The 25,953-nt window shown below is 36.6% G+C and overlaps 1 protein-coding gene across 2 annotated transcripts; it reads right to left on the reverse strand.

The window, feature by feature from the left end:
* Window positions 1-532: 532 nt before the first annotated feature.
* Window positions 533-15,274, reverse strand: tafa5b (TAFA chemokine like family member 5b). 2 transcript variants are annotated; one of them, XM_083547360.1, is made up of 5 exons: window positions 14,918-15,274; window positions 14,627-14,771; window positions 7,700-7,849; window positions 1,085-1,212; window positions 533-989 (listed from the first exon to the last, which is right to left on the reverse strand). In XM_083547360.1, exons 1-5 carry the CDS (start codon window positions 14,942-14,944, stop codon window positions 981-983), a joined length of 459 nt encoding a protein of 152 aa, XP_083403486.1. In that variant the 5' UTR covers window positions 14,945-15,274; the 3' UTR covers window positions 533-980. The 2 variants fall into 2 exon arrangements, with proteins under 2 accessions (XP_083403486.1, XP_083403487.1); XM_083547361.1 differs by lacking the exon at window positions 14,918-15,274 and having other exon boundaries at window positions 14,627-14,808.
* Between the last annotated feature and the right edge of the window lie 10,679 nt (window positions 15,275-25,953).

The raw sequence follows: 25,953 nt of genomic DNA on the forward strand, positions 1-25,953 counted from the left end.
AATGAAGCCTAAAGCCTGGATGACAGCAGCATATCTCCCCAGACTCTGAACTTTGGGAAAGTGAAGGACAAGGGCGAAAAGCAGAACCTGACACAAAACTCACAGAGACACACCCTATACCAAGTGTACAGATATTATGCTTTTTAGAGCAGTTAGTGTGATATAATATGCTTTGGACTGAAACAAAAACAATCGCATGACAAAGGGTATCTATTGTGACATTTATCTTTATACAGTGCTGAAATATTCCATAATTGTTGTCTATAATATGCTCTGATCTTTGGAAATCAGTTCAGATCTGCAAAGACAAGTCTGATTATGATTTCACACATGACCACATCATTAATATTATTAAATAAGCAACTCTAGAAAATTACATGAAATATTAAATACATTTTGTGCCTTTGAAAAAAATATTTATTAGTCTTCCGCCAAAGTTCCTTTTCAAATATCATTAGCATGGTCGTTGCGGTTTCCAAAAATACCTGATTTATGTTCATTATGCAGCATAAGGACCAACTGATAAATCCAAGTGTTTTTCCCTCTCTGTGCCACCAGGTGTATGTGTGTTTAGTGTACATTTGTGTGTTTTTCTGTTTGTTTAATTGTGCATTTATATTTTTCACTGGTAACTCACAACACCAAAATACTTCCCCGTGGAAGCATGGTGTCCGTTCAGTTTTTCTTTGGTCTGTACAATTTCCTATTACTGGAAAGAGATAATTGTTCTGCTAGCTCCATAATAAATCCACAATCTTGTTCAGTTCAGCAGTAGGCATCTATACATTTCTGTGAAAGATCCATTATTTGTTCTGGGATCAATCTGATCATCTACACAGGACCAGGAGCAGATCTTAATTTGCCTTATTGATGGGTGTATCAACAGACTAGAAAATATTAATAGTAGCTGTAGCCATAAAGGATGGGGTGGGGCATCTGCATCCGGCAATTTCTCTCAGAAGCTTCAACTACGGCTGATGTCAGGATACCTAAGAAATTACCAAAATTTTGTGATCAAATATGTTTTAATATACATCAATAAATTAATGAGACAAACAGCAGCAAAAAGAGGCCAATAGCTTACTGTGGTAGTTTTCACTTTGCCTCCAGACTGTGCACATCTCCAACCTGATCTGTTTACTAACAAGTCACAGCTTTCATCATCCAAGCAAGGCAACATCTCACACCACTGCCTGCTTCTCACGATATGAGCTGAAAACAGAAAAACAACATGCATCACCAAGAATTACTCATTCAGACAGGTAACAAATTAACAGAAAAGCTGGTGGCTCTTTTATACTGGCAAGGTTTATGCCAACTTGTCCCCTCAGAGGAAAGGGTCAATACAATGTCATTCTGACTGATTACCTTTATAAATATTTCTATCCTTTTGAAAGTGGTTTCTTCCAGAATAACAAAATTTCCATTTACAGGCGATGAGGGCTCACTGAATTGCTTGATGAGTATAATGATGGCAATAATGTAAATCACGTTATGGTCTTCACAGTTACCATATATTTGACAGATTTTGTACAGGTTTGTTAGACAGCTCAAGGGAATAGCAAGACGTATACATTGACATTGTACATTGAAGCTGTTCTGGTGGCTTGTGGTCACCAAAAATGTTCAGATTGATGCTAGGTTGATTTGTTATTCTGCATAAAATCCACACTGATCTTGAGTATATAACTGAGAACATTCAAGAATTTTGTATGACAAAGATATAAGCTTATCAAAGAAAAACATAAGGCTACACTTTAATAAGTCCTTCTAAAGATATGGAACACTATAGCAACTTTTCCTAGGGTAAGATTTTTACATGTAATCAACTGCAAATGTCTATTTTTAATATCTGGGGCACTCATGTATGTTCATTTGCATACCATGACATATTGTCCCTATGAGAGGGAAGGAAGAAGTAAATGAGGTTTGTGTGTGTGTGTGTGTGTGTGTGTGTGTGTGTGTGTGTGTGTGTGTGTGTGTGTCTGTGAGAGAGAGAGAGAGAGAGAGAGAGAGAGAGAGAGAGAGAGAGAGAGAGAGAAATTAATGAAACCATAAACCTGTTAATAATTAAGAACAGCTAAATAGCCACTCTAGGGTTAAATGAAAATAAAAACACATATAAGGTGTGAAAATATAAATAATTTGTTTAGGTTCTCATACAAAATCTAAAATAAGACAAGGACAACATAAGAAAACACCAACATAACTATAAAGGGTTCTTTCATTTAATGAATACATGTAATAACTGGTTGTGCCACAAAGCTTCTGATCAGTGGAGAAATCTTTCTAGAATTAAAGCATTTCTAGAAAGATTTCTGATCAGTGCTTCACATCACTGTGAAGAAATCTTTTTCGAAATGCCTTAATTCTTGCACATTAGAGGCCTTTCAAGCATGAATTGCATGAAAGATACAGCATCTCAATGGGGTTCAAGTCAAGACTTTGACTAGGCCACCCCTGCTACTAGGCCACCTTAATTTTGTTACATTTTAAATATCAGAGGTGGACTTTCTCTTGTGCTTTGGCGGAATGTCTTGCTGGATACCCTATTTTGTGTTTGAGCTTCAGATCACAGAGGGATGACAGATGTGTTATGCTACTGCCACCATGTTTGATTGTTATCATGTTATGATTTTAGTATACTGTATTATACTTTATGCCAGTCTCTATCTGCTAGTAGAATCAAGAACGCTGAACCAATCTGATGTGTGCAAAGCCTTAGTTCATTGGATGTTCCTCTGGGATTTTATGTGACTTCCTGGATTAGTCATTGATACGTCATGGTTACATTTTTTTCTCTTTAAATTGGAGTCAATAGCTCTTGCTGTTGTTCGCTTAAGGCCCAGAGCCTTGAAGTGGCCTTGTATTAATTTCCAGACTGATGTATCCAATAACCTCCTTTCTCATATCTGGCCAAATTTTGTGGCACAATGTGCTGCTTCTTGAAACATTTTGAACTACTTGATATTGCTGTAAAGGTTTTATTTTATATGTTTAAATTCAACAGGGATGTCAGTAATCTAGTCTGGTGGTGCCTAATTTAATTAAAACCAGTTATCAATGAATTATTATTAATTAATTGAGAATCTAAAAGGCAACAACGTTTTTACATACAGGGCCAGTGGGTATTAAATAACTTTTTTTTCTTCAGTTAACAAGTAAAAAAACCTTAAAAATTAAATATTTAAACCATTCAGGGTTACAAATATAAAAAAGTAAATACAGGAAAGGGCAAATAATTAACAGCACTATATTATTAAAGTAATAAATGTTTCTTGGCTTATTCCTGGTATCCCATTAATTTGTATTTAGATTTTCAGTCTGTAATCAACATATTGGTAAAAAATTTTTATGCAGGACTAGTTCACTGGCATACTTCAGAGAGTGGTAGATTATTTGATATTTAAAACACAGGGATGTATATTTGTATAAAATATATCACAATCAAAAATATTTTTTTTTATTTAATACGAAAACTGAAAGTTCACTTTTGTTCAGATAGATGAGAGTACTAATAGCCTATATATATATATATATATATATATATATATATATATATATATATATATATATATATATATATATATATATATATATATAGTAGCCTATACTGTCTTGAATCACAGAATAACTTAGCATATGAAGAATATAACATAAAGTGAAAAATAAATGCCTTTATACATTTCACTTGTACATATACATTTTTAGCAGATATCCTTATCCAGTGGGAAGTAGTAGTAGTAGTCTCCCTTTGTGCTATGTTCTTTGTAGTGTCCTTCAAAAATATATTCTAATGCTGGAACATATTGTTACGGATATAAGAATACTATCAAGATTAAATGTTAAAAAATAATAAGTAGAATGTAAGTCTAACATAAAATACATAAAACACCAACTGTAATTGTTTTACATCTGTTACTGTAAAACAACAACAAGAAAGCACAATCACAGCAATCACACCCCAGTCATTTTTATACAACCAGAAAACTCCAAGATCCATCAAGCATCCAACACAGAAAGCTTTTATCTTTCTGCTTTGTGAACTTGTATCCTGTTATTACAGTCCATTAGTTGGGTGCTGAAGTGACAATCCAACAGATAATGTCAATAATTGTATCTGTAATCATTTCAGAACCTGGCTGCTTGCAATAAGTATGCAAATACCATACTGTCTGACATTGCTCCAATACTGTCTAATGGAGTGACAACAATCAACAGACACAAACAAACAAGTGCCAAAGAGCATCCTATTACCTCTCAGTGTGCAAAGGACTGAGTGCTACTTTCAGACCACTGCACTAATGAGCCATCAGCAGATTCTCTGAAGGGCTGTGTGATAACGGCCATTCCTCTCATAGTTAACTAAACTCTAGCAAGATGCAATACCTCTTCATAGTTTTAATCCATCCACAAAGACAAAAAAGGTCTTAAAAACAAATTAGTGACAAAATCTAGCAGAGAGATACTGTACTATATAAATCAGCAAATCTTATGTACAATACCTATTATTGTAAATTATCTAAATTTTTAGTAGTGTAGATGTCAGAATGTTGAATGTTTTACTAAAAAAATATGGATATTATTGATAAATATTTAGAAAAATATAGAGAAAAGGGCAGCTCTATGGACTTTCATATTTAGCAATAAATAAGTGAGTAGTAAGTAAAATTACACAAAGAGAGAAACAGGAGTCCTCTTTTTTTGCTGCTCCCTATGGCCAAACATGTTTCAATGAAGAATCTAATTAACTGAAGGATTTTTTACATGGTTCTTCATCACAACAAATCTATTTAAAAAAAAACAATATAATTCATACTGTTCCAAAACGCTTTTATTTATTCAAAAAGCAGGTCGATATGGTTCTCCAGTAGCTGTGCTTATATTTTTGTCTGCTAATAAATTAATTTTACCGGTTATTAAGAGGGAGAAAACAAGGAAAATAAGCCACTCATGTCAGTGAAGCCTTACAAATGTAATCCCATTTTGAGCAGAATTCCCTAGAAACATCAGGGCATTGCACATGAAACTAAAATAGACAGCATTCAATGCCACTGTAAACCTTAAAGAAAGTCTGTGGCCTGAGACATTTAGCTTAAAATGATTTTTTATATTTAAGTTTAAGTTCTAAAAATATTAAGTAATCTTTTTTTAAGTTATTGCTACTATGTCAAGCAAAAAGAGTAGTGTTACTACCTCTGCAATATTTCATTCAACCTTTTGCTTTGACAAATAACATACTATATATAATGACGGTAATTTATTATTAACTGACCTCAGAGGACTAATGAAAGTGACCTAGCCCTTTTCTTGGAGTAATATGACCTGTGGCTGAATTCCAGCAAAATGAAAAACACAAACCTGTTTATGTTACACAATACTGGACATGCCTAGGTTGACCAGCATGACCTGTGTTTTGCTGCCTTTTTAATTAACCTGCAAGCGATTCAAAGTTTCAGCCCAAAACAACAAAAACTGTTTAAGTGTACCAAACAAATTACATTGCAAGAAGTATTACAGCCTTTTAAATTATGTATGTAATATGAAGATATGTTGCCAGAGTCAAATTTCCTTTTAAATTTAGTGGAGCTTGGTATAACCTTTTTTCTCTCTCTCTGTGTGTTTTTCAAAACTGGAAAAAGAAGAGACTATTGTTCTCAAACCAACCAATTATATCTGCCCTTATTTCCAGTTACTAGAAGTGCAGTGCTAGAGTTATTGAGGCAAAATATAGTACTTTTGAAATTCTGTTAATATAAGACATTTTGTGCAACAATGTGAAGTCTAATTAGATTATTTGCATATTGTATCAACTTCAGTAAACTCTGAGAAAATTGGGGCATATTTTCGAAACTGAATTTGCAGCAGGCCTAAACACCTGCAAATACTTTATCGTGGAAGGGATGTGTTCATTGTGCAGCAGGCATTCTTAGTAAATTTATAGTAAATTAAACTAATTTGTCTGGACCAACCAAGCAGTCTTTCTGCTGAAAAAGCTGCACAAGCTGACACATTTTAAGAAACTGCAAGACTGTTTTTATAAAAGACTGCAGAAAATGTTTTATTGTCACTTATTTTAACATCTAACACCATACCAGTCATGGACAGAGCTTTCAGAATCTTCATGTCTGCCATCTGACTGAATTTTTAAGTTTAAGTTTAAGGACTATCATCGAGTAGCAGACAAAATGTAAATTAAAAATGTACGATACTGTATGCTCACAATTAAATAATTAAAATATTGTCTTTATATTATACCTACATATAGAGAAATATATTTTATGATAATACAGAGTAAAAGAAGCAACTTTAATCTTGAAATATCCATTATACAATTATAAATTGGATTTCTTGATTATGAATTTTATATAAATATAGTACTTTATCAAGTACTATATTTATATATTATAGTACTATATTAAATACTATAATTATATAGTATATAAATATACTAGATAAATAAATAATTATTTCCTAGTTAAAATCTACTAGTGAAATATGCAGATTAAGTAATAAAAAACATGTTCTTCTTATTCTTGATTGACCTCAAGCAACATAAAAAAAAAATAATTCTACCTATGAACTAAACAGGAACCTTTAAATAAAGTATATGACCTATGCGTCCTATTCTTTTTCATGTTTATCTGTGAGTAAATATTTTATAGCTGTCTTTAATAAAACAGCAAAGTAGAAAAGTTTCCTTTCATGCTGGCTATACCCTTGAGCTAATTAAAATTAACACTATATTTCATAGAATCATAAGTGCCTAACAATATTATTAATGTTAATGAATTTCACATTGTACTACTGAACCAAAGATAATATAAATTGGCCTTTGGCAGTATTTGTGTTTGTTGACCAAGAGTCCAATCATCATCTTTTTAACTATGCTCTAGTGGATCTAGGAAGGCCACTGGCTTTCCTATCATACTCCCTTCATCTGTCTGAAAAATAGCTCACTTTCAAACAGCAAGGTGTGTTTACATGCTGGCAGCAATCGCGTGACTGAACCTGTCAAAAAGGCATGGCACAATGGCAGACAGGGGTAGCTTTGCTTGCTTTGACTTCTGATTACCTGACTTTTCACAAGGAAGGGAAAGAGCCAAAGGACACAGATAAACAGTATACTTTGTTCAGTCATTCTGAAGAGCTATCATCAATCCAGTGTGGAGATCACAAGGCCAACATTCGGGCTGCAGGATACTATGGTTGTCTGACAATAGTGTCTATTCATCCCCTCTCACCCTGCACAGAAATCAATAGCTTCACCCTGTCATGGTATAAAACAGAGAAGCCAAATGAATGAAACTGCACCTAAGCATTATGCATGGCTAATTTGAGATTAACTAAAAGCATGTTTGAAGAGCATTTTTTGTAAAACATGTCATTTCTATAAGTTTTATATTTAAGACATACCACATGTACAAACCCTTCAGGTCACAATCAAAATCCCATCCCCACAAGGTACTGGTTTCCCCAGACTCCAGCACCTTGATTGAAATCCTGCACAGGTGGCCTTGATTCAGAAAGAGACAGTGATGAAACTCATAGCAATAGTCATAATCTTATGAGTAATGCTTCACACAGCCTTTTGGTGAGCAGACAGCATAATCTATGGGATCAGACACTACTCTGGTGTGCTCCAGTGGGCTTGGATACAGTGGCACCAATGCGTGGATGAATGCCGCCTGGCTCTTACCGTCTACACATGCTGGGCTGGCTCTGGATGTGCCGGCAATCTGGCCTTTTCTGCAGGCACACCTGGCTGTCTGCCTTGCGATGGTCCTCCTTGGTTGACTGCTGTCTCGGTCTAGTGTGACTATTTCACATGTGCCTGCTGCCAGCTGACCTGCAATTAAAGAGACAAAAGACATGGTAAAAACATATTTTATCAGAATTACTTTCAGAATTAAGGTTAGTTCAAGCTTGGGGTGTCCCATTGAATTATGATAGTTTATATAAGACCCTATAAGGATTGACTGATTAGGTTAAGCATGGTATACTTGTTTAAGAATGGCCCTTTTTTTTTTTTTTATAACTGTTTGCTTACTTTTTGCAGTCAGTCTTTCTTTACAATTAAAGCTTTTACAGTTTATTTCAGGGCATGAAAATAATAATTAGTTTTTCCCTTATCATGTTCTATTGAAAACAGAAAACACACAAGAAAGCTTAGAGGATATAATACTTATGTAAGTGATCATTAAAAAAAAAACTAATTTCTTAAAGTCATATAGAGATCTCCTTCTGCTCCACAGGCAAATATTTCTCTCATCTCCCTTTTTCTCTGCCTTACTGACTCATCAGAATGCAAAGCATCCTTTATTACACTCCGTATTTCAAGCTACATTTAAAGCAGAAGTAGCAGAAGAAATATTGCAGGGCTCGTCAAAGATGCCATAAAAAAAAAACTGAAACCGTTTCTCCAGACAACCCTTTTTGCAAGCCGTTCATCATAAAATCTGAAAGTACTTTCACACCAATCTATTTCACCCAGCTGAGTTGCTTGAGAGCTTTAGTGATTACTGGAATTTTCAACAGTGATTTGATTCTCTCTTTTTCACTCACCACCTCTCCCCTCCCACTACCCACACATTTCCTCTTTTCCTCAAAAAAAGTTCTCAAAGTTTTTGTACTTTTCTCCAAAAATATTAAGCACCCTTGATAGTTTGCATGACACTACAGTGCTCCAGTATCTGGTAAATTACACATATTAAATGCAGTGTGGTTACAGTGACTTGTTTATTGCAAGTGCTAAAAATGTTTTAACTGAACAGACTGTCAGGAAGTCTTCACTCTAGAAATCTCCAAACTAGCAGCAGCCTCAGCTTAAATTATTGTTCTCTACAATTGTGTCTTCTTAAACGTACCTGCTAAAGATGCTCATAATTATGTATTCCAGCAGCACTAAAATCCATTCTTCCATGGCTAGATGTGCCAATATGTTGTATCAATGTGTGTCATGTTTTTGATGTCTATAAATGGGTATAATTATAATTTACCACTTGCCTGTGTTGGGTGAAATACAGTGAGGAAAATAAGTATTTGAACACCTTGCTATTTTGCAAGTTCTCCCACTTAGAAATCATGAAGGGGTTTGAAATTGTCATCGTAGGTGCATGTCAACTGTGAGAGACATAATCTAAAAAAAAAAAATTCAGAAATCACAATATATGATTTTTAAACTATTTATTTGTATGATACAGATGCAAATAAGTATTTGAACACCTGTCTATCAGCTAGAATTCTGACCCTTAAAGACCTGTTAGTCTTCCTATAAAATGTCCACTTCTACTAAATTTATTATACTAAATTAGATGCACCTGTTTGAGGTCGTTAGCTGCATAAAGACACCTGTCCACCCCATACAATCAGTAAGAATCCAACTACTAACATGGCCAAGACCAAAGAGCTGTCCAAAGACACTAGAGACAAAATTGTACACCTCCACAAGGCTGGAAAGGGCTATGGGGAAATTGCCAAGCAGCTTGGTGAAAAAAGGTCCACAGTTGGAGCAATCATTAGAAAATGGAAGAAGCTAAACATGACTGTCAATCTCCATGCAAGATCTCACCTCGTGGGGTCTCAATAATCCTAAGGAAGGTGAGAAATCAGCCCAGAACAACACGGGAGGAGCTGGTCAATGACCTGAAAAGAGCTGGGACCACCGTTTCCAAGGTTACTGTTGGTAATACATTAAGACGTCATGGTTTGAAATCATGCATGGCACGGAAGGTTCCCCTGCTTAAACCAGCACATGTCCAGGCACGTCTTAAGTTTGCCAATGACCATTTGGATGATCCAGAGGAGTCATGGGAGAAAGTCATGTGGTCAGATGAGACCAAAATAGAACTTTTGGGCCATAATTCCACTAAACGTGTTTGGAGGAAGAAGAATGATGAGTACCATCCCAAGAACACCATCCCTGCTGTGAAGCATGAGGGTGGTAGCATCATGCTTTGGGGGTGTTTTTCTGCACATGGGACAGGGCAACTGCACTGTATTAAGGAGAGGATGACCGGGGCCATGTATTGCGAGATTTTGGGGAACAACCTCCTTCCCAGGGTTAGAGCATTGAAGATGGGTCGAGGCTGGGTCTTCCAACATGACAATGACCCGAAGCACACAGCCAGGATAACCAAGGAGTGGCTCTGTAAGAAGCATATCAAGGTTCTGGCCTGGCCTAGCCAGTCTCCAGACCTAAACCCAATAGAGAATCTTTGGAGGGAGCTCAAACTCCGTGTTTCTCAGCGACAGGCCAGAAACCTGAGTGATCTAGAGAAGATCTGTGTGGAGGAGTGGGCCAAAATCCCTCCTGCAGTGTGTGCAAACCTGGTGAAAAACTACAGGAAACGTTTGACCTCTGTAATTGAAAACAAAGGCTACTGTACCAAATATTAACATTGACTTTCTCAGGTGTTCAAATACTTATTTGCAGCTGTATCATACAAATAAATAGTTAAAAAATCATATATTGTGATTTCTGGATTTAATTTTTTTAGATTATGTCTCTCACAGTGACAATTTCTCCACGATGACAATTTCAGACCCCTCCATGATTTCTAAGTGGGAGAACTTGCAAAATAGCAGGGTGTTCAAATACTTATTTTCCTCACTGTACATATATGATGCTGTATGCTGTATGATGCTGTGATAAGGCTGTTAATGTTCAAATTGCTGTAGGGTGCAGCATATTGGTTTGATATAGACAAGACTTGTCACTCTGCTGTCAAGGTTTTTTTTTTCTGAAAATCCCACACTGGTTTAAACATTACATTAGTAAAATAAGTGTAATTTATTTTCTTTCTATTTCTGTCCGTATTTCGCCCCATAATGAAAATCACTGCCCTCCCTCCATAATCTACAAAATAGGCCATAATGGCAGGGGTCTAAAGGGTGCTGGAGTCCATGGAGCCATTCATGGAGCTTCATCAACATGCTGCCAGTGAAGCATGGTTCTGTGTTGAATCAATTCAGACTTCAAGCACTCCTCCGTTAATACCTTGTGCATTCATCAGTTCAAGCCTGGCCTGCGTTATAGGACAAACACAACAGCCCCCTCTCTTTCTTTCTGTGTGGCCCACAACTCTGTTTACTTTTCCTCTTCTTCCTCTACTGGGAGTAGGATAACTTGCATAAATGAGAATGATTAGCAAGAAACTTTTCCTTTTCTCTGTCGTTTTTCTAGCCTTAGTTTGACACTTGTGCAAGAAACTTTTGAAGAATGACACTTAGACATGTTAAGTAGCCTAATTTAAGATGGATGATAAGTAATCTCTGTCTGGGTGAATGGCCTTTGTGACAACATAATGTCTGCAATCTTACAGAGTTCCTTTTCCTAAATCTCTTGCACACTTCTATGCATACCTCAGCTCAGCGTTTTAGGGATGAAAGAGCTGCCAAGCACGCATCTCATAGCAGGAGAGTGTGCTGCCTCTCCTGATCAGAAATTCAGAAGCCATCCTTTACACTCTGTCAGAAAAGTGATGGAGTGAAAAGTGAATGTACCATCAGGGGACCAAGAATGGACACTGAAGAATGCATCACTATGCCATCAGCATTCCAGTGCAATCACAAAAGATGTAATCATATTACACAGTAAATTAATGCTTGTTATAAATATGTTATTTTATATTATTCTGTCTTTTTTCCATAGTCACTGACACAAATTATATAATAATAACCCTGCTGATTCAACCTTTAGCCATTGAGTGTGTTTTTTCAGTGACTATGAAAAAAAGCAATTAACCGCATGATTGTCATGAGATAGCTCATGATTAATCGCAACTAAATCGCACATTTTTATCTGTTCTAAATGTACCTAAAATTTATACTTTTCGAATTTTTAATACTTTAATCAACATGGGCATGGACAAATATGGATGCTTAATGCAACTGTATGTTTATTATAAGTGAAACTATAATCAACATAAAGCATGAAGACAAAATATTCTTGTAAAAGTTTTAAAGTAATTATGGTGTATTAAATTACGTAAATCATCAGGACACCAAACTGAACTTTTGCTGTTTCCACATGGATGGTTTTAATTGGCAGGTGTGTGCATCATGACTGTTTTTGGTGCTTGATTTGATTTGGCGCATCAGTAAAACAAACGTTTAGTGATTAAAAATAATTTTTCGGTGGAGTATTTTTTTTTTATATCTGAATACATTGAAAACAGTGTAATTTAATCCCCTATCCTCCCTGCATCTTCTCTTCAAACTCTGAGGATGGGTGAGACTAGTTGGTGATGGAAATGAAGATGCCAGCTGCTCACTGGAGCATGCAACATTCATTAGCCAGTCACTGGTACTAGTGCCAAACCAGTTGAGCCAAGACTCTATGTTTCTGCCAGGTCTTCTGCTCTTTGCAATCAATCTCACTGCTTGGTAAAAACTTGACGCTAATCATTTAACAGTTCTTATTTTTAAAACTTGCACAATTAATCATATAATATGTCAGTTGTCTCTGTGAGTTAATTTAAAAGAACTAGGCATTATTACCTGTTTGACATTGTTGTTTACCTTGTTTTTACAATAGGAATCCATTAAAATTATATATAACAGCGTATTCGTTTCTTGATGCCACTTTGCAAAGATCATAATACAATTTCCATTATATTACATAATTGTTCACATAACTAAACATATTAAGCATAAATCCTTAATAAAAATATTAACTACAGATGTTCAGTAATTTCACTTTCAGCTCGTATTGGCTATTCAGTAGTCAGTTACTTAACTGAAAGTATCAGTTGGGTCATTTTAATCAAACAATAACTAGAAAACCATGCTCAGGTAGAAGTGAGAAAGTTGTATGTTTATGTTAAGCACATCTTTTGCAATACATATTTACAATTGTTGTGTCCCTTTGAAAAGATTCAAAGCTGTATTTATTAAAGGTTTTATTCTTTGACAATATTTTAATAGCTTAGTATATAACGAATATTCATGTTACATTTGCATTCATGTTACATTTGTTACATCTTTTATCGATTTACACTAAAATCCTGTTTTTTTTAATCTCACTATGTGATGTGAAATCCCACTATCAAAAGCTTGGTATGACCCAGGAGAGGACGGGTTTATTATAAGGTCATCTCAGTTAAATAAATGCTACAGTCCTAATTTTTGAGTATGCCACTTGTAGTTTAAATGTGGTCATGTAAAACACTGTCTCAGCAAAACATTTATTAAAAAGTACAATATTTTACTTTAAAGCAACTTTATATGGTGTATTATAATGCGACAATATCAATGATCCATAATGGGTGACAGAAATAGGCATCCAAATGTCTCATATTATGATTCTAATAATCAATAAAAAAAATCTTACTTATTTTAAATAATTATTCTAAAAATTCCTGAAATAAAAACAAAGAGCCCAGGCTTGTGGGTTAAACTTAAAAATCTACAACCCAAATGTGGGCATGCATACACACAAATCCACAAGTGAGACCAACATACATGATCAAAGGGATATTAATTACTTAAGTCTATAGATAATTGCCAGTATGCAAACAACAATTATACTGTATGAGTACAAATATACCAAAATAATTAACAGCTTATTTAGCATCTACGTTTTTTATTCTGAAAAAAATATTGTGGTGAATGACATTTAACACATTTAACAAGCCAACATGACATTTTAAATAGATAAGGGTTTTGAACAATATGAAAAATGCTCCAGCTTGGCAAGCTAGCCTGCCAATTTTACCACCCAGCATCACTCAGTGTGAGCAAAATGAGAAGTGCTTTGGCAAATGCCAAATTTTACTATGCTGGAACGCATCATATGTATTTTCCGATTTTATAAAAATCAAATCTATGCACTGCTCAATTTTATTCAATAACTGCCCTGTTACTGTGGTAACCAAGCCAACATGTGGTGATTTTTACCATGGCAGCAAGCCAGCACAATCCTGTATATACACTTATATCTTCAGGACAAGATTAGTGTCAGTGGTCATTCTACGGTCTGATCAGCATTATCCCCACAAATTTCTGATGAATTCCTCAGCTCTGTCCACCATGCAGTGTTTATTATAGGCTGGGTGGGCTGAATACATTAGAAAAAACACCAGATGCTCCTTCTGAAGACCTATGATAAACATCTAATGTTAATCATATAATGAAATAATAATATTGCATGCCCCTAACCATGGCAGACCATGGACTTCTGGTTACTTTGGTTTGTACCCTTGCATCCAAAGTCTGTAATCTTTCAAAATGGATATTGTACAGCATCGCACATGTGTACTGAGGATGTCAGAGTGTCAATTTAACATACGAGGCACCCAGATTTAATCAAAAGGTTAACCATGGCATTATCTTCATTAACCTCAACCCTGTTATGTATTACAAAAAAACATTTACAGATGCTGTTCCCCCTCGATGCTGTTTCTATAAAATGTTATTCTAGTGAGTGCACTGTTCTGCAGTGGTCCTAAACAATAATAAACCAATAGAAATTACTTGCATTCTGTCCTTCAAATTTCCATAAATTGGAGAACAAGAAAATGTGCAATATGTTGGACAATGATCCAGTAGATATATTACAGACTATGCTGAGTAGAGTTAGACTCCATGTAGTTAACATGTCGTGTGCCAGTGTAATTTACAATACCTTCTCGCAGAGAGCGCGCTTGAAAGAAGAGAATAAGGAGAAGGGCCGAAGCCGCGGCCGCGAGCGCGCAAACCGCCCGCCCGAGCTGCATGTCCGCGCTCCGTCTGCACACCGAAAACGCGTTACAGCACAGATCCCATACCCACTCAGTGCGGCATTGTCCCAATGCACGAAGGAAAAGGGGAAAAAAAATCCTTATATATATATATATATATATATATATATATATATATATATATATATATATATATATATATATATATATAGTAGAAAATATCTATTTGATACCACTGTCGGCTCACAGACGACCGGTTTCATGCAGGGAGACGCTCACAGAAAAAAAAAAAAGTTCAGGTGCTCCATCGGACAAACTGTGATGAGAAAATTCAAATAAATGTCACGTAATTTAAACTGTCTTTAACAGCCTGGATATCAGTAGCTCACTCTCAACTCTCATTACGGTCCATTTTGGAATGAAAAAAAACGCACGAGTAGCGCCAAATGACAAGGAAACCCCCCGCCCCCCCCGCTCTTGTGATCTCTAGACCAACTCCAGCGCAGTGCTCCACTTCACTCTCTCACGCGCTCGGTGCACACACAAGTCGTCCTCATTCTCTTCAACGCAGGGGGCATTAAAGCATACCTCTTATATATATATATATATATATATATATATATATATATATATATATATATATATATATATATATATATATATATATATAACGCTGTATGACCGAGATTTCGAAGCTTTTACTGATTTTTTTCAAATGCGCATATTCCTGGATAGATTGACATTGTTGTGCGTCGTGCTGCTCACGCGGTTCAAGGAACAGCTCTGCTCGAAAACCCCGTAGGTTTCGACTTCTACTCATACACCACTCTTTAGGCTACGTCACTACAGTCTTAAAACGTCACTCTAAAGGCGATTCCGACCTCTGCAGGGAGGAGCGAATGGTCAACTTCAGATCCATCGTTTTGTCATTTGGTCTTTCTTTAGCCTAAGGACTAAAGGACTAACGAGTCAATTTTTTTAATTTACAAATTAATATTTCCATTTTAACCCTTATATTGTGTTGTGGTCAAATCTGACCTGTTTTCAAGTTATGATATGTAAAATAAAACACTATTTACTTTTTTTCATCTTACCCCTTCCCACACTCCCTGTCTTCTAAACACATGGGAACACAACTTTTCTTGTGGAATACTGATACTCATCATTTATATGGTTAGGGTTTGAACAATATGAACAGAATAGTCTAAACATTGTTATCTATAAATTAAGGCTCATGTGTGTTATCAGTTTCATTCTGCATTGTCTATTTCAACATGACCAAGGGATTCAGTGTCTTTGAGCTGTCCTCTTCATCAGATGTGTCTTCTTGTTCAGGATCATACTCCATATCATCCTCATCCTCAAAAACATCCTCCTCACTGTCACTTTGCTCTCTGTCCACAATACTTACTTTTATGACCAAAGATATAGTCAATAACATCATAGACAGCTCATATATTTAGTGTATGTGAGGTTATTGACCATATCTTTGGACATGGAATCAATATTGAGGACAGAGAGCAAAGTGACAACGAGAAGGATGGTGTCTGAGGATGAGGATGAGGAACAAGAAGACACATCTGATGAATATGGCACAGATGCTCAAAGAGAACTCTTCAAATAAAAAAAAGTGACATTTAATGGTCATAAATCCCTTATGACAACCAAGGCAGAGCACCAACTGAGAACATCATCAGAATGACCCCGGGGCCTACTAGATATGCTGTGTCACATTTTCGTTATCAAGACAGCATTTGAGTTATTTATACCACCATCTATTTAGAAAACACACCTGGATGTTTACATGTGGCTTTTGGTTATTGCTGGGGTGTACGGATCTTGTAATGAGGCTACAGCAAATTTATGGGATTTGAGTCACCCTGGAGTATTTTTCGAGCTGTCACTTCAGATCTTTCATGTGTTTTAAGAGTTATCCTCTTTGACAATAGAGAGGCAAGAGCTGCTCATCGTGTAAATGACAAGCTTGCTCCCATTAGGGATGTTTGGGACAAATGGGTGGAGCACATGCCACACATGTGGGAAACATATATGTAAGGAGCACACTAAAACAATCACATACTGTGATTCATGCATATGAACACACACACACCTTCAATCAATGTTCAGTATTAAAAACGTAAATTTTAACACACATGCACAAACACACAGACTATGTTGTCATTGTTTAATGTTCATTTTAAAAGAGAGAGAGAAAAACATGCTGTTGTTAGATTGCTGTTTATCTTTTTCCTAACATAAAACCGTGAGGGTCAATTTTGACCCATATTACAACAGATGTCACTATGGCTAATAATATTAAGTGGAAAAAAAACACAAGTGATTAATTTTGGAGGTATGTTCCAATAATAATCTTTTATAGTCAGATAACAAATACCCATCGGCTTCACTATAACAAATATAATTCTTCTTCTTCTTCTTTCGGCTGCTCCCATTAGGGGTCGCCACAGCGGATCATCCGTCTCCATACCACCCTGTCCTCTATATCTGCCTCTTTTACACCAACTACCTGCATGTCTTCCCTCACAACATCCATGAACCTCCTCCTTGGCCTTCCTCTTTTCCTCCTACCTGGTGGCTCCATCTTCAGCATTTTTCTACCAATATAATTCATGTCCCTTCTCTGCACATGTCCAAACCCTCTCAATCTCACCTCCCTCACCTTGTCACCAAAACATCCTACATGTGCTGTCCCTCTAATAAACTCATTTCTAATCTTGTCCATCCTCGTCACTCCCAACGAAAACCTCAACATCTTCAGCTCTGCTACCTCCAGCTCCACCTCCTGTCTTTTACTCAATGCCACTGTCTCTAATCCATACAACATCGCAGGTCTCACCACAGTCCTATAAACTTTCCCTTTCATTCTTGCAGATACTCTTCTATCACAAATCACTCCTGTCACTCTTCTCCACCCACTCCACCCTGCCTGCACTCTTTTCTTTACTTCCCTAACACACTCTCCATTACTTTGCACTGTTGACCCCAGGTACCTGAACTCCTCCACCTTCTCCACCTCTTCTCCCTGCAACCGCATCACTCCACTGCCCTCCCTCTCATTCACACACATGTACTCTGTCTTACTCCTACTGACTTTCATTCCCCTTCTCTCCAGCGCATATCTCCACCTCTCCAGGCTCTTCTCAACCTGCTCTCCACTCTCACCACAAATCACAATATCATCTGCAAACATCATAGTCCAGGGAGACTCCTGTCTGACCTCGTCCGTCAACCTGTCCATCACCACTGCAAACAGGAAAGGGCTCAGGGCCGATCCTTGATGCAGTCCAACCTTCACCCTGAACCAGTCTGTCGTACCTACTGCACACTTTACTACCGTCACACTGTCCTCATACATGTCCTGCACCACCCTCACATACTTCTCTGACACACCTGACTTCCTCATACAATACCACAACTCCTCTCTCGGCACCCTGTCGTACGCTTTCTCTAAATCCACAAATACACAATGCAGCTCCTTCTGTCCTTCTCTATACTTCTCCATCAACATCCTTAAAGCAAATAAGGCATCTGTGGTGCTCTTCCTCGGCATGAAACCATACTGTTGCTCACAGATGGTCACCTCTTCTCTCAACCTGGCTTCCACTACTCTTTCCCATAACTTCATGGTGTGACTGATCAACTTAATTCCCCTGTAGTTACTGCAGGTCTGCACATCTCCCTTATGCTTAAAGATCGGTACCAGCACACTCCTTCTTCATTCCTCAGGCATCCTCTCCCCTTCCAGAATCCTGTTAAACAATCTGGTTAAAAACTCCACTGCCATCTCTCCTAAACATCTCCACGCTTCTACCGGTATGTCATCTGGTCCAACCGACTTTCCATTCTTCATCCTCTTAATCGCTGCTCTCACTTCCTCCTTACTAATCCTATCTACATCCTGCTTCACCAACTCCACATCCTCCAACCTTCTCTCTCTCTGATTTTCTTCATTCATCAGCTGCTCAAAATACTCCCTCCATCTTCTCAACACACTCTCCTCACTAGTCAACACATTTCCCTCTCCATCCTTTATTGCTCTAACTTGCAGTACATCCTTCCCAGCTCGGTCCCTCTGCTTGGCCAATCGGTATAAATCCTTTTCTCCTTCCTTAGTGTCCAACCTCTTATATAGTTCCTCATATGCCTTTTCCTTGGCTTTCGCCACATCCCTTTTAACCTGCTGCCGCATCTCCTTGTACTCCTGCCTACTTTTCTCATCACTCTGTCGATCCCACTTCTGTTTTGCCAACCTCTTTCCCCTAATGCTCTCCTGCACTTCCTCATTCCACCACCACGTCTCCTTGTCTTGCTTTCTATTTCCAGATGTCACACCAAGTACTTTTCTAGCTGCCTCCCTCATCACTCCTGCAGTAGTTGCCCAATCACCCGGCACCTCTTCACCACCACCGAGCCCCTGTCTGACCTCTTCCCTGAACCTCACACTACACTCTTCCTCCTTCAGTTTCCACCATCTTATTCTTCTTTCAAACCTTACTTTCCTCCTCTTCTTCTTCGCCTCCAAAACCATCCTACAGACCACCATCCGATGCTGTCTAGCTACACTGTCCCCCGCCAACACCCTACAGTCTCCAATCTCCTTCAGGTTGCATCTCCTACACAGAAGATAATCCACCTGTGTGCACCTTCCTCCACTCTTATACGTCACCCTATGATCCTCCTTCTTCTTAAAATACGTGTTCACCACTGCCATTTCCATCTTTTTAGCAAAATCTACCACCATCTGCCCTTCCACATTCCTCTCCTTAAAATCATACCTACCCATCACCTCCTCATCACCTCTGTTCCCTTCACTTACATGCCCATTAAAGTCTGCCCCAATCACCAATCGTTCTTTCCTAGGTACACCATCTACCACTTCATCTAATTCACTCCAGAATCTTTCTTTCTCCTCCATCTCACAGCCAACTTGTGGAGCATAGGCACTGATGACATTTATCATCATCCCTTCAACTTCCACCTTCACGATCATCACCCTATCAGAAACTCTCTTCACCTCCACTACACTCTTACTGTACGCTTCCTTCAGAATCACCCCTACACCATTTCTCTTCCCATCCACACCATGATAAAACAGTTTAAACCCACCTCCAATGTTCCTGGCCTTACTCCCTTTCCACTTGGTCTCCTGAACACACAACACATCTACCTTTCTCCTCTCCATCATATCAGCTATCTCTCTCCCTTTACCCGTCATAGTACCAACATTTAAAGTACCAACCCGAACCTCTACTCTCCTACACTGCTCCTTTTCCTGCCGTCTCTGTAGACGCCTTCCTCCTCTCCTTCTCCTCCTTCGGCTCCTTCGGCCAACAGTAGCCCAATTTCCACCGGTACCCTGTCGGCTAACGATACCTGTGGCGGTCGTTGTTAACCCGGGCCTCGACCGATCCGGTATGAAATTCTCATTTGTGATCCGCATATTTGATTTGGCACATGTTTTACGCTGGATGCCCTTCCTAACGCAACCCTCCCCATTTACCCGGGCTTGGGACCGGCACTAAGAGTACACTGGCTTGTGCCCCCCTAATGGCTGGGTTACTATAACAAATATAATGAGTGAATTAAAAATGTTTGTATTAAAACGAGTGGAATATTCACATGTAAATAATCCATGTTGCCAAAAAAATAACATTTAAAACAATGTTTACATGGTTATTAATGCATAACAAGTTAGCTATAAGGTAAAAAACAATATTGGATGATAATAACATTGATCTTTGAGTATTTAAGTCAATTTTAGTTAAGTCATGGGTCAAATTTGACCCGCTAACACAAAATACGTTGGCAGCTTTCTAACACATTACAATGGTTAAATAAACTGTTCTGATCTTCTAAACTGATCACAAACTTCCAGTTCATTTAATATATTTAGCACTTAGGGTCATATGGGACTAATATGGTTTGGTCTATGGTCTCTGAGCATTGATAGATCAAAAACATTGATAGTTCCACGTACAGTTGAAATGTTACCTTGGGACATACTGTATAAGTATTCAAGGATGTAGCAATCACAGTCAATTTGCATGCATTTCACATTCCTAATGCCACTAATTAAAATAACACAATGATTTCTGAGATTGATCCTCCTAAATTCTGCCTTATTTAGCAGTTTCGAGACTAAAGCACTTACAGCTGAGATTGTGGAACTCAAGACACGTCTCATGTTGCATTGAAAACATTAACATGCTGACTGTCAACTCTGACTGTTTATGGCTGACTATAATTGCTAGCAGTAAAAATAAACAGAATGTTGAGAAATCACAGTTGAAGAAAGGTGAGCATCTGGGCTGGCAGCATTAACCTTGTAAACTGTAAACACTATGAAATATGTTTCATGTATGAAATAATTAAAAATAAGCATTTCAGTTGTGTCTATTAATTAAGAATAGTAAAAGGCCCCAAGAATGAATGCTCATATGATATTGACTTACTGTTTAAGAATATATTTGACTGAGATATATAATCACATGGCAATATTACATTAAGAGGCACTGTGAAAAATACTTAATGTAGCACTACAATGTGGCACTTTATTGTAAAGATGTCACTTGAGATTATTTTAATTCTAAATTCAGCATAAATGTATACCTGTTTGTTATTATTACTATGCAAAGCACAGTGGGTCATTTTCAAGGCAAACCATAAAGCATAATTTCAAGAGGAGATTGTATTGAGTTTGTTTGTATGTCTGAGCCTGTTGGTGGATGGACAAGGTGTGGGTGTATTGTTTTGTTATTTTGTTTGTTTGTTGTTTGCTTGTTTGCTTTTATCAATTTAAAGTGAATAGAATTTGGGTTTGTGGGTAAGAAAAGTTGGCAGGCAATAATTAGCTACATTAGCTAAGTCATGTGAATAACTTAAATAACTCAGGGACAGAGTTACAGAGGTAGAACTGATATTACTAAGCACATTGTAAATACTACAGACAAATAGATTCATTAAAAATCTTCTGCTTGCAATACCATTGGCATGAAAATACTTCAACACACTTGTTTAGGTTCCCCTAGATATTCAGTTAACTTTAAAGCTCTCCTGAGCACCTAAAGAACAGCATAAAACTCTTTTTAAGTAGAGCAATGTTTTCCTCAATATTTTGAATCAAGAGAGACGACAGCAATAAAAAAAAAATCCCAAGCACACTAGCAGGTGTAATAACACACACACACACGCACACACACACACACACACACACACACACACCCACACACACACACACACACACACACACACACACACACACACACACACACACACACAAATCTCCCCCCCCCCCACTCTCTCTCTCTCTCTCTCTCTCTCTCTCTGCTTTAAGGGTTAAAAAAATAATCACCACTCCTGTTGGGAAGGACACATTTGAAAAGTGGAAATTGCAGGATTCCAAAACACATTTGAGCTACCGTCGCAAGTGGCTCACAGCACAACTCACTAACAGCTGAGTGTGAAATAAAGCACCCTATGCTTCAAATAATTCAGCTATCTCTGAAACAACAAATCAGAAATGTTTGTACCATGCTGAACTTGCTTCCCTTGGCCTATTCAATAACTGTTCTTTCAAAAAGGTGAATGTTATAATCAGGTGAAAATTGAAACCGAAGTCAATGCTTATTTGCTGCATTAAAAATGTATCTTATAACGACACAATCATGTCTTAACATAATAAATTTGCACTTTATGTATTATTACACTGCACAGAAACTATAACTAACCTGTTCCATATTGTGATCCTGATGGCACAGAAAACATCTAATCTAATCTAATCCACCATGATATAAAAAAAAAAAAATAGCATAATGTTTGGAAAGCGATTTTATTCTATTATATCTATAATATAAAATCTAATATTGTTACACATTGCTCTAATTTCCCAACATTACAGATAAAAAGAAAAAAGAAAAATATAAAATATAAGGCTCTACCTAAGTGATAATCTGCTGTGATGGTCAGGAAAATCAAGTCAACAAATCCTCATATGGTGGATCAGATTTAAAAGCTTCCTTTAAATTATTTTAGGTGAAAATAATTAAACATACACCATACAGTATTTACTAGTTTCTGTCAGTGTTTATGGTCAGTATTGTCTATTATTTTCGTATTTTCAGAGAAGAAGATGACGTTTCCAACTTTTATAAAGCTTCTTATTATAAATGATTTAGTGTCACTTTTAAGTCTACAAAAATAAATCAATAGCCAAGAAAGCTGGATTTAGTAATGAAACAAAGTCTAATAAAGCCAATCTTTAGATGTATAAATAAAACCTTTATTTCATTGCTTCAGCTGAAAAAGCATCTTCGGGGAATTCTTCCCCCTGCGTCAGTTAAAAGGCTTTTGTAAGCGCTCTTGCTTTATAATTCTCTTTCTCCCCCCCTTTCTCTCTCTCTCTCTCTCTCTCTCTCTCTCTCTCTCTCTCTCTCTCTCTCTCTCTCTCTCTCTCTCTCTCTCTCTGCAGAATATCAGGTACATTATGCAGGGTAGATGTGTTAAATTCAGCTTTTGATGGTCCACAACAATACTGAAATATGTGTTTCCCTCTACTAATACAGTAAATTTATGCCTTGTTCATTATCTGATTCTGAGTTTATACTGAAATATTGAATATGGTTAAATGCTATACCCTGGAGACATTCTGCTGGTTATATAATGCTGAGCATACACAAGTCAATTATTATTCCTGCACACATTATAATTTGCTTCTTCTATTCAGAAGCAGAAGATTATTCTAGATGAATTCATCATTATTTATAGTCTCAAATGGTTGCAAATGGCATTCAAAAAGTTTATTCTTGTGCCTGCTGATTTAATATGACTTGCACTATATGACAAACATTTTTAGCAAATGTTGTATACACAACCATGTTAGTTGAATAAATCTGTTTAATCTTATGTTATGTTAATTTTCATTATGATTATAAATTACTACTCTGGTGCTTCACCAGACGACCTCAGATATTGGGGTATTTTTTTCTCAGGTGAATAGATTGTATTTGATGCTAATTTTAAAATCCTATAACAAGCTACTCACTCATCAGCAATTTTCTTTTATGTTTTATGGTGGGACATTCTATTCTTTTGTTTTGTTGAAACTGTTTGTACTTGATATGACATTAGAATGTTAGGGTTGTTCTTTGTATCTAGTACAAAACTAAAGTGATATAGTAATCTAAATATTTATGAAAGTCTAGAATATCTTCTTTACCCTTCCTATTTGGCCATATTTATTTGTATTATTTTGTACCTCATTGTCTACTAACGGTGTAAAAAATTGTACAATTATGTCAGTATAGAGTACAGAAATTGGTCTTTTATTTTAGTTTAGTTTGGAAACCAAAAGTTTTTTATACATCTAAATACACATGCATATAGATTAAATAATGGACATATCAAATATAGTTGGGTTATTTCAGATGCAGGGAGAATAAAGCAAAACAAAAGACAACAGGACAGTAAGACTGTGTTTGGAAGGGTGGAGTCTTGGTGGGAATACACCCTGGATGGAGCATTAACCCTTCACAGGGCACCATGTCCACACACATTCAACCCAAAAGGTAATTTGGCATACCCAATCAAACTACTGGAAAAATAATGAAAGATATGAAAAAACTAGCAGCTCAAGCTGGAATGAGAGACTGTGAATTGCCAACATTTTTCTTTATCATAACCATTTTGTTTCAGTGTGATTAAATTGACATAGACAAAAATTATCCAATACATCTTAAATAGAATTAATCATCTTGAATGGCAATGATGGATGAATGAATGAGTGTGTTGCACAGATGATTCTGCTTTTTTGAGGTGCATTTCTTGGTATCCAAAATGATTTGCTAATAAAAATTAATTTGTTTGTCATTCAAATGATCATTATCATTATTCAAAGGACTGTCAATTCAACAGGGCTGCTGTTGTTGTTGTTGTATTGTTATTGTTATTAATGTGTTGTTAAACACACATCTTATCTAGCACCTAGTTAGCAGTTATTCCCTCCAAGATCCTTCTAATAAATTTCACTAAAATAAGGTAAAGTAAAGTAAAAGAAATACAGGGAAAAGAAATACATTTATTGCTAGTAATAAAGTTACTGGAATTGTGCCACTTAAGTTCATGCTTAAGTGGTCCTGTGAATAAAATGCTTCTCTGTGACATGTTCAGCTGTGCATTATGGCCTGCTTAATGTTTCATAAATATGAATGAACATCTACAGGTGGCAGTGGTGGCCTTGACATTAGTGTAGGGATGAACTATTGATTCATTTTAATTCATGCTTTAAGTATGCACTTATCTAAAATTATTTTTAAGATATGAAAAAAGCTAGATTTGCTCATGTAAGACCATATAAGAGGAAAAACTGAATTAGATTAGACATTAAGGAATTGGACAGTGGGAGCTGTCAGCATTGACTAAGGCCATATACATATAAATGATCAAATCCTTAATCAAATACAGTTACTTCATCCCACATGTAGTTTAACCAGATCAGATATAACCTCTCTCTGACTCCATTCCTAGGTAGCAATTAGTCCTTGCATTTGCCCATTTAATCTCTTTATGTTTCTCTCCATCACCTCCCTCGATTCTTTTTTTTTAGTGTGTCCATGTTCCATATAAAGAAGATTGAATGAAGTTCTCATAGAAGCAGACAGAAACCTCCAGTAACAGATGATGGATTTGATGCATTTGAGCATTAATTAATGGTTTGAATTATATTAATAGTGTTTTTTTTTGTATTGCAGTCAATATTTTAAAATGTATAAGAGTTCAGTCAAAAATGACCAGTGCTGAATTAACGCAGACCCCTTTGTTTCTGGTTTGCCATCTACATCTGAGTTCAAAATGCAGTTCACATATAATTTCCTGGTTTACTTTACAATTGTATTACTCCTTTTCCAAATAAATCAGTTCAGAGATTGAAATAACTATCAGCTGTTTGATAATCAATAAAGACATAGGGCTGGTGTTTTCTCTGTCGTTCTCTTTGCTATGAAAAAACAAACTGACAAGGCAATCATCTTATTTCCCGCAACTGTTTGTACCAAATTACATCAAAAGCAATTTCATCACATTTTCACTCTTTATCTCTCTTTGCTTCTTTCCTTTTCTGTCTCCAAAAAAATTAAAAGTTTGATAATTTCCTTGATAAGTGGCATTAGCTATGTGTTGATGCAAGGAAATTTAATGTCAGTGTGTAGTAATACATACAAAATTTAAAAAGCAAATAATATGAAAATATTGGTGCATT

The sequence above is a fragment of the Silurus aristotelis genome (assembly GCF_946808225.1).
Source record: "Silurus aristotelis genome assembly, chromosome: 7".
Classification (NCBI taxonomy): domain Eukaryota; kingdom Metazoa; phylum Chordata; class Actinopteri; order Siluriformes; family Siluridae; genus Silurus; species Silurus aristotelis.

Excerpts from the sequence above, each read along its gene's own strand:
- tafa5b (XM_083547360.1), bottom strand. The coding sequence starts at position 14,944 with ATGAAACCGGTCGTCTGTGAGCCGACA. Across the intron at positions 14,772-14,917 it reads CGGTCGTCTGTGAGCCGACA|TGGGTATGGGATCTGTGCTG; the intron begins GTGGTATCAAAT and ends TGCCGCACTGAG. Across the intron at positions 1,213-7,699 it reads CAGCCCAGCATGTGTAGACG|CTCATATCGTGAGAAGCAGG; the intron begins GTAAGAGCCAGG and ends TTCTGTTTTCAG.